At 46.4% G+C, this 9,394-nt stretch overlaps 1 protein-coding gene across 1 annotated transcript; it reads left to right on the plus strand.

The window, feature by feature from the left end:
• The first annotated feature begins 708 nt into the window (after positions 1-708).
• Positions 709-1,834, plus strand: LOC311288661 (uncharacterized protein). Its single transcript, XM_084406170.1, has 2 exons — positions 709-1,655; positions 1,777-1,834. Exons 1-2 carry the CDS (start codon positions 1,131-1,133, stop codon positions 1,798-1,800), a joined length of 549 nt encoding a protein of 182 aa, XP_084262296.1. The 5' UTR covers positions 709-1,130; the 3' UTR covers positions 1,801-1,834.
• Positions 1,835-9,394: the final 7,560 nt, after the last annotated feature.

Below are 9,394 nucleotides of genomic sequence, written 5' to 3' on the forward strand. Positions count from 1 at the left end.
ATATAAAGTTTGGGGGTCCGTGGGGACCCGATAATTCAAGACGCGTTCCAGAAGTATGTTTATACCATCCCAGAATGGTTTAAGTTTAACACAAAACCAGAATACATGACTGTGATTGGCATTAATTTGTCCACACTGTCTCCAGCATTGTTGTTGTTTACCAGTTTGTTTACTTGTAATTTGAGGGGTAATGAAGAAACGCATTAGATTTTTCCAGCCAAATTCTCTCCATCGTCTGGAGCTAGTAGAGCTGTGTCGAATTGTACACATTAAATGCCAATCACACTCGGACAATTCAATCTGTAATTCTTCTTCCCATTTAAGCTTAACATATAATGAAGTGTTACTGTTACATTTCTGAAGGCATGCATACAGTTTAGACACAATCCTGGAAGGGAGCTGCTTGTAGGCCTCCAACAACATCCCTATCAGTACATTTCTTTCTGTTGATATCTTTGTTTTTACCTGTGTATCATAAAATTGTCTTAGTTGTAAATAACGAAACAAGTCTTTATTTTCTAGATGAAATTCATTTTTTACTTTTTCAAATGATTTGAAAACCTTCCCCTCTGTCAGCGTGCTTATATTTGTTATACCTTTATCTATCCATTTTGTAAAAGCTTTGTCTGTTAAGCCTGGTTTGAACAATGATGTCCGTGAAGGCCACAGCAGCAACATACAGTCCCCCTCCAATTTATATCTCCTAACTGTCACATGCCTGTCCTGTCTTGTCATGCACATGGGTGTTTTATTGTTTTGAGCCATGTGCTCATGTCTGCCGTTTAGCCCCTCCCATCTTGTTATCCAGTTATTGGTTAATTTGTCCCACCTGTTGTGTTCGTTACCCTCCTTTGTTTGTTCCCCTATTTAGCCTCCTTGTGTTTGTAGTCTTGTGCTGGTTCGTTGTCTTGTACACGTCTCCCGTTCCCTGTTTGGTATGTTCACTTTTGAAGTTGTTGTTTTGGTATTTAGTAATGTTTTCCCCCTCGTGGGTTTTGTTTTGTGTTTAAGTGTTTCTTTTTCCAATAAATATTATTTTCCTTTGCACTTGAGTCCTCTCTTAGTTTTCTTTAGTTAACGTGACAGAACGAACCAGCCATTTTTTGAGGACTCAGCAAAAGGAATACACCATGTCTAGCAGTGGGATTTCTCAAACTGGAAAGTTGGAGCCTCGTATGAACATCTTCCAGTGTTTCGCGCTATGGGCCCAGCAGACGGAGGAGATCAAGATGGCCAAATCCCTCGAATCTCGGTCCATCAAGAGGGAACCATCTTTTGAGGGAACCCGTCTGGCCAGATTTTCTGGTACCCGTGGTGGCCACAGAAGAAGAGGTTCTAGAGACGACATCTGTTACCACTCTTCGCCTCAGTCTTTCATCGACTCTGAGCCGCTGATGATTGACCCAGAGCCTTCTTCATCGTGGTTCCTGGCCGATCTGGAGCCTGCTCCTCGCCATCCGAGACGGAGGAGGAGAAGGAGAAACCCCTCTGTGCCTGAGCCGGTGATGTCTGTTCCAGTCCCTGAGCCGGAGCCAGTGTCTGTTCCTGAGCCGGAGCCAGTGTCTGTTCCTGAGCCGGAGCCAGTGTCTGTTCCTGAGCCGGAGCCAGTGTCTGTTCCTGAGCCGGAGCCAGTGTCTGTTCCTGAGCCGGAGCCAGTGTCTGTTCCTGAGCCGGAGCCAGTGTCTGTTCCTGAGCCGGAGCCAGTGTCTGTTCCTGAGCCGGAGCCAGTGTCTGTTCCTGAGCCGGAGCCAGTGTCTGTTCCTAAGCCGGAGCCAGTGTCTGTTCCTGAGCCCTCAGTGACCGCGACACTGGCCATTATGGCCACAGCCATGTGGTGTGTGTGGGCTACGCACACACTTGGGCCGGTGGTGTCTGTTCCTGAGCCGGTGGTGCCAGTTCCAGTGCCTGAGCCGGTGGTATCTGTTCCTGAACCGGTGGTGTCTGAGCCGGTGGCGTCTGTTCCTGGTCCGCTGATATCTGTTCCTGAACCGGTGGTGTCTGAGCCGTGGTGTCTGTTCCTGGGCCGGTGGTGTCTGTTCCTGAACCTGAGCCGGTGGCGTCTGTTCCTGAGCCCTCAGTGACCGCGACACTGGCCATTATGGCCACAGCCATGTGGTGTGTGTGGGCTACGCACACACTTGGGCCGGTGGTGTCTGTTCCTGGGCCGGTGGTGTCTGTTCCTGGGCCGGTGGTGTCTGTTCCTGAGCCGGTGGTGCCAGTTCCAGTGCCTGAGACGGTGGTATCTGTTCCTGAGCCGGTGGTATCTGTTCCTGAACCGGTGGTGTCTGTTCCTGGGCCGGTGGTGTCTGTTCCTGGGCCGGTGGTGTCTGTTCCCGTGCCGGTGGTGTCTGTTCCTGAGCCGGTGGTGCCAGTTCCAGTTCCAGTGCCTGAGCCGGTGGTGCCAGTTCCGGTGCCTGAGCCGGTGGTGCCAGTTCCGGTGCCTGAGCCGGTGGTGCCAGTTCCGGTGCCTGAGCCGGTGGTGCCAGTTCCGGTGCCTGAGCCGGTGGTGCCAGACCCGTTGGTGCCAGTTCCGGTTCCTCCGCCGTGGCCGCCGGAGGGGTCTTCACCGCCGTGGCCGCCGGAGGGGTCTTCACCGCCGTGGCCGCCCGAGGGGTCTTCACCGCCCTGGCCGCCCGAGGGGTCTTCACCGCCCTGGCCGCCCGAGGGGTCTTCACCGCCCTGGCCGCCCGAGGGGTCTTCACCGCCCTGGCCGCCCGAGGGGGTCTTCACCGCCCTGGCCGCCCGAGGGGTCTTCACCGCCCTGGCCGCCCAAGGGAAGGTCTCCGCCCCGGCCGCCGGATGGACTGTTCGCTCCGCCCCGGCCGCCAGATGGACTGTTCGCTCCGCCCCGGCCGCCGGATGAACTGTTCGCTCCGCCCCGGCCGCCCGATGGACTGTTCGCTCCGCCCCGGCCGCCCGATGGACGGTCCGTTCCGCCCCGGCCGCCCGATGGACGGTCCGTTCCGCCCCGGCCGCCCGATGGACGGTCCGTTCCTCCCTGGCCGCCCGATGGACGGTCCGTCCCTCCCGTCCCACCCTGGTCCGTCCCTCCCGTCCCACCCTGGTCCGTCCCTCCCGTCCCACCCTGGTCCGTCCCTCCCGTCCCACCCTGGTCCGTCCCTCCCGTCCCACCCTGGTCCGTCCCTCCCGTCCCACCCTGGTCCGTCCCTCCCGTCCCACCCTGGTCCGTCCCTCCCGTCCCGTCCCACCCTGGTCCGTCCCTCCCGTCCCACCCTGGTCCGTCCCTCCCGTCCCGTCCCACCCTGGTCCGTCCCTCCCGTCCCGTCCCACCCTGGTCCGTCCCTCCCGTCCCGTCCCACCCTGGTCCGTCCCTCCCGTCCCGTCCCACCCCACCCTGGTCCGTCCCTCCCGTCCCACCCTGGTCCGTCCCACCCTGGTCCGTCCCTCCCGTCCCACCCTGGTCCGTCCCTCCCGTCCCACCCTGGTCCGTCCCTCCCGTCCCACCCTGGTCCGTCCCTCCCGTCCCACCCTGGTCCGTCCCTCCCGTTCCACCCTGGTCCGTCCCTCCCGTTCCACCCTGGTCCGTCCCTCCCGTCCTAGTGGAGCGTCTGGTAGCCGCTCCTTAAGGAGGGGGTTATGTCACATGCCTGTCCTGTCTTGTCATGCACATGGGTGTTTTATTGTTTTGAGCCATGTGCTCATGTCTGCCGTTTAGCCCCTCCCATCTTGTTATCCAGTTATTGGTTAATTTGTCCCACCTGTTGTGTTCGTTACCCTCCTTTGTTTGTTCCCCTATTTAGCCTCCTTGTGTTTGTAGTCTTGTGCTGGTTCGTTGTCTTGTACACGTCTCCCGTTCCCTGTTTGGTATGTTCACTTTTGAAGTTGTTGTTTTGGTATTTAGTAATGTTTTCCCCCTCGTGGGTTTTGTTTTGTGTTTAAGTGTTTCTTTTTCCAATAAATATTATTTTCCTTTGCACTTGAGTCCTCTCTTAGTTTTCTTTAGTTAACGTGACACTAACTATGTCTGTCCATGTTTTTAATGTTTCAGTTACAGTAAAATTATCATCGTCCTGATGTCTGTGATGCTTGTCTCCCAGCCTAGCCTGGGGCAGGTATTTGTTCTGAGTAAGCTCTACCTGCTTCCATTTGGCACAATAGTCTGGAGAACACCAACATGTAATATATTTCAGCTGAGCGGCAAAAAAATAATCTCTTAAATTAGGTAATGAGAGGCCACCCCTGTTTTTGTCCAGAGTTAGTGTTTTGAATTTTATTCTGGGTTTTTTGCCTGCCCAAATAAACCTAGATATTTGTTTGTTCCATGCTGTAAACTGGGAGTCTGGGATTTGAACTGGTAGGGAGAGGAATAGGTACAACAATCTCGGTAGAATGTTCATTTTTATTACTTCAATTCTTGAGCTGAAGTCTAAAATTATTGTTGACCATTTTAAAAGATCCCTCTTTATGTTATCATTAATTTTACTATAATTTATTTCATACAATTTTTGCAAGTCCGGTGTAATGATGATTCCTAGATATTTTATAATTCCTGAGTCCCACTTTAATTTATACTTCTGTCTAATAGAGCTGCTTGGTTTGTAGTTCAAACCGAGGGCCTGTGTTTTATGGATGTTAAGTTTGTAACCAGACATCTGGCCAAATTCTTCTATAACTGTCAGGAGTTTAGGAAGTGTTAGGTCAGGATTTTTTATGTATGTGATAATGTCGTCGGCAAATAGTCCTATTTTATGTTCTTCATGTGCTATTGTAATTCCTTCAATTACATCATTCTGTCTAATGTCCTGGGCTAGAGGCTCAATGAACAGAGCAAAAAGGGAAGGGCTCAGACAACATCCCTGTCGGGTCCCCCTACGAAGTCTAAAACTATCTGTTAAAGTACCATTAATCTTAATTCTGGCAGTTGGCTCATCGTAGAGGGACTGGATACACTTAATGAATTGACTGTTGAAACCCATCCTTTCCATGACCAAGAAGAGAAAGGACCAGCTTACTCGGTCGAAAGCCTTCTCTGCGTCGAGGCTAATTATGGCTGCATTTGTTTTTTGCTTATTAATTTTGTCTATTATCTGTATGGTCCTTCTAATGTTGTCTTGAGTTTGTCGACCTTTTATGAAGCCCGTCTGGTCCTCATCAATCAATTCAGGTAATAAGTGTTCCATTCTTTTGGAAATTATTGACGAAAATAATTTGTAGTCAACATTAAGAATTGAAATTGGGCGATATGATTCACAGTACTCTTTATTTTTGCCTTCTTTTGGAATTACAGCTATAACTGCTTCCTTTCAGGAGGGAGGAATAATAGCTTTTTCAAGTGTCCAGTTGAAGGATTCCAGCAGTAAAGGGGAGACTTCCTCCCTAAAAATTTTGTACCACTCATTTGGAAAACCGTCACTCCCAGGGCTTTTATTAGTCTTTAATCTGCTGATGGCTTTGTCCAGCTCTTCCTTTGTTATTGGTGAGGTTAAAGCCTTGTTTTGACTACTGCCAATTGATGGGAGATCCAGTTTCTGCAAATATTTTTTAATCTCGGACTCGTTTATATCTTCAGGTTGATAGTACAATTTCTTATAGTAATCTTTAAAAGTTTTTTTAATCATCTCTGGTTCATTTATTATTCTATTACTGGTTGATTCTCTGATTCTATGTATTGAATGTTTAATTTTCTGTGTTCTGAGACGTCTTGATAGAATCTTTGTAGCTTTATGTCCAGATTCATAGAAGATTTGTTTTGTGAATCGTAATTTTTTTTCTAGTTCTTCAGATGCCAGGTTGTCTATGTCCTTTCTTATTGTCTTTATTTGTTCTATTAGTTCCTTACTATGATCTGATTGTTGTTGTTTTTCGAGGTTCCTTAATTGTTGCTGTAATTTTCCCCATTTGTGCCTTTTCATTTTATTCATATGAGATGTTCTAGAGATTAAATTGCCTCTCAATACTGCTTTAACAGTGTCCCAGACTATTGTTGGTTTAATCTCACCATCCTTATTATTACTAATGATATCTCTTATTTCTTTCTTTATTTCTTTCACCGTTGTGGTCTTATTTAGAATCCCTACATTCAGTCTCCATAAGGTGGATTTATTCATGTCATCCAGATTTATGGTTAAATATATTGCGTTATGGTCAGATATGTCTGCTGTCCCAATAGAGCAATCCTTAACCCTGTGTCTGTCTGTGATGTTCATCAGAAAATAGTCTATTCTGGAGTGGACTTTATGAGATGCCGAATAGTGTGTAAAATCTTTCTCTAGTGGATGGAAGTCCCTCCACACATCAAATAGGCCGGTCTCACTGATATACATCTTCAAGTTTTTGGATAAGCTGTATTTGTGTTTTTTCTTACTTGTTGTGTCCATGCTATAGTTTTGAATAATGTTCCAGTCCCCTGCACATATTACAATTCCCTCACTCAGTGATTCAATTTTGTCAAAAACATATTTTATGAATTTTCTGTCACTCTCAGGAGGAGTATATACATTAATCAGAGTAACCAGAACATTATCTATCTTTCCTTTGATAATCACATATCTGCCTTCATGGTCAGTTTCCTCTTTTAATAGTTCAAAATTTACCATGTTAGATATCAGTGTAATTACTCCCCTTCTTCTACTATTCTTACATGAGCTATAAAAAGAATTTACATAGCCCAGTTTTTTAAACTTATGTTCTTTTTTGGACAAATGGGTTTCTTGCAGAAATGCTACACTTGATTTATCTCTTTTTAACTTTGCAATAACCTTACTTCGCTTTACAGGGTTGCCGAGGCCGTTCACGTTCAGGGATACTATGCTTACATTATGTAACCCCCTCATTTTCAAAATAAAGAGATAGATTACCCCCATACACAAGGAAAAAACTCAAAGCAGAACACCGAGAACAACCAGACAACACCATCCGTGGAACGTCTAACAGGAAAATAAAAGAACTAAAATACAAAAAATACCTGGGCCTCCAACTTGGGAGGAGATCTCTTCTCCTCCGTGACCCCGTTGGAGGGTCGAGGGTGAAGCCTGTCATAAAGAAAGGGCCCTATGAAGGCGTTTAGTGGTGACACTAATACTACCTTATGTGTCCAACGGTTTCAGTCCAGTCTCAGGAGCCGCTCCCAGCTCCGGCATATTAATACAGGAGGCAGTTTAGCTTTTAGCCTATTTACTGCTCACTTTGTGGGGCTTCGCTGGAAACCTCGAAGTTTCTCCTTAGCTCTGTCAGCTGTAGAGGAACGGGAACCTTCCGAACTTTGGCCCTTGCGCTGCCAGGTCAGCATCTCTTTTAGCCGTGTCATAGCGGGATCCTGCTCGTCCCTCGCAGCGGGAACCTCCACGCTGTAACCCCGTTTCTGCAGCTCCAATCCTGCGTCGTGTGCGCTACTATATGTTCGGACTCCGCTGTCCCAGTGAATTCTCAGATTGGTGAGGGGAGACTGGAATCGTATTCCTCTCTCCTTCAGGCATTTCTTTATTTCCTTGTATTCCCTGCGTTGTTGTACGACCTCTGCAGCGTAATCGTGATCGAAGAAAATTGGCCGGTTGCCGAGCTGAATCTTTCCCTTTTTCCAGGCTTCTTTTAACACAATTTCTTTGGTCGTGAATTCCTGGAAGTTTATAATAAGGGGTCTCGGGTGAGCTTCGGGTCTTGGTTTAGGTGCTAGTGAACGATGAGCCCGCTGTATTTTCAAGTCGAGGTCTCCAGGCAGTGGAAGTTCACGTTTCAGAAGATCTGATATGAAGCGTATCACCGAGTTTCCTTCTTCACCTTCTGCTAGGCCGAAAATGCGGATATTATTTCTTCTTGATCTAGATTCCAGATCCGTTAGCTTTTGCTGCAGAGTTTTATGCTGTTTTATAGCTGTTGCCAACACTTCGGTCATCTCCGTTGTCACATCCTCCATCTGCCCCACACGTATCTCTGTTTCTTCCACCCTCTCCTTTAGCCCTAGCATTTCTTCGGTTAAGTTGTCAAGTTTGCTGCTCATCTCTTGGTGAAGGGAATTGATGTCCTTGCTCATTCTGTCGTTGTCCCCTTTCAGTTCGGATTTGAGCTCTTTTATCGCTTCCAGCAAATCGCTAGGTGTGATGCTCGGTGCGGATCCCTCTGCAGCTCCACGTGAGGGACCGCTAGCTTGTGATGCTACTTTACCATCTTTCGCGGCGGAGCTGTTTTTTTCTTGTTTTTTTGGCATTTTAACTTTAATTTATTGCCTCCCTATGTTAAAAAGTTCACTTTAACGATTCGCTTTTAAATGAATAGTGAATTATAAACCGTTTTTCGAATCTGAGCTGAGGAGCGTCTTCACGTGCGTCTTCCTACCCCATCTGCTCACCGGAAGCCCCTAATGAACATACTTTAATATAAAAAATCCACCTGGAATAAATGTTAATGTCTCTTACAAAACTACACAATACCTGTTCTGCACTTGCTTCTGCCAAACAGGGTGTTTTGTCTGCAACGTCTGTATTCATCTGTAAAGGAGAGAATGAAAATAAATACCGTTGTAGACATTTGCTGGAGCTAAAGAAGCTGCAGGATAAAAACAATACCAAACGTAGATGTTTAAGTCTGGTTGTGGCAACAAACTGAAACTACGTCTTGAACACCTTTGCCTTCAATACAAAACTTGACTGTTTCTATGCTATTTTTTATATGGTCATAATGTAAAATGAATACCTGGATATTAAAATAAGCACATAAGCACAAACACTACAGTTGAATGGTTCCATTCTTTACCTGGGATCTCCACGGCCATTCTGATGGTCCGTAGTTGTAGGTGACTTCTTCCCCAGGAAAAATATCCAAAATAGCAAAAAGGCACAAGTGTGGGCTGTTATTGACAGTCACAACCTTCATTTTGCAGTTAGGTTTGTTACTGTCATTTACTAGCCTTCCCAGACTTCCATCCTCCTCAGATGCATCCATGCTGCATAAAAAAGGTCCATATCATTATAAATAAAATGACAAATAGTAGAACATGACAATGATGTTTGAAGATGAACATGTACGAACTTCATCTTCTGGAGAAAGAAACAAAAACAAAAAAATTAGAGATGCACCAATTACAATTTTCTAGGCCGATTCCAATTTCTCATTGAGCCTGACCTGCCGATTTGAGCCGATTCCCGTTTTGTTTTGTTTTTATAAACCACCATATACTTTTACCCAAACTGAATAATAAAAACAAGTTTGAATGGGTAAAGAATGGCTATGTCATTTTCTTTTCTGACATAGCCTACTCCAGTTCTTGGTAAAACACACTAGACATACAAATTCTTTTCATTTTTGGGCACTTTTTGTGTGAAATCATATTTATTTTGTCCATCAAAAGTGTGCTTTCACTTTAATTGAGCATGAGAAGCGCAGCACAAATAGTAGGGATCGACTGATATGGATTTTTTAGTGCCGATGCCAATTTTTT

This window comes from Rutilus rutilus (assembly GCF_951802725.1).
Source record: "Rutilus rutilus genome assembly, chromosome: 4".
Taxonomy (NCBI): Eukaryota; Metazoa; Chordata; class Actinopteri; order Cypriniformes; family Leuciscidae; genus Rutilus; species Rutilus rutilus.

Coding starts and splice junctions, on each gene's coding strand:
- LOC311288661 (XM_084406170.1), top strand. CDS start 1,131: ATGTCTAGCAGTGGGATTTCTCAAACTGGAAAGTTGGAGCCTCGTATG. Junction 1,656..1,776: donor CTGTTCCTGAGCCGGAGCCA/GTGTCTGTTCCT, acceptor AGCCGGAGCCAG/TGTCTGTTCCTGAGCCCTCA.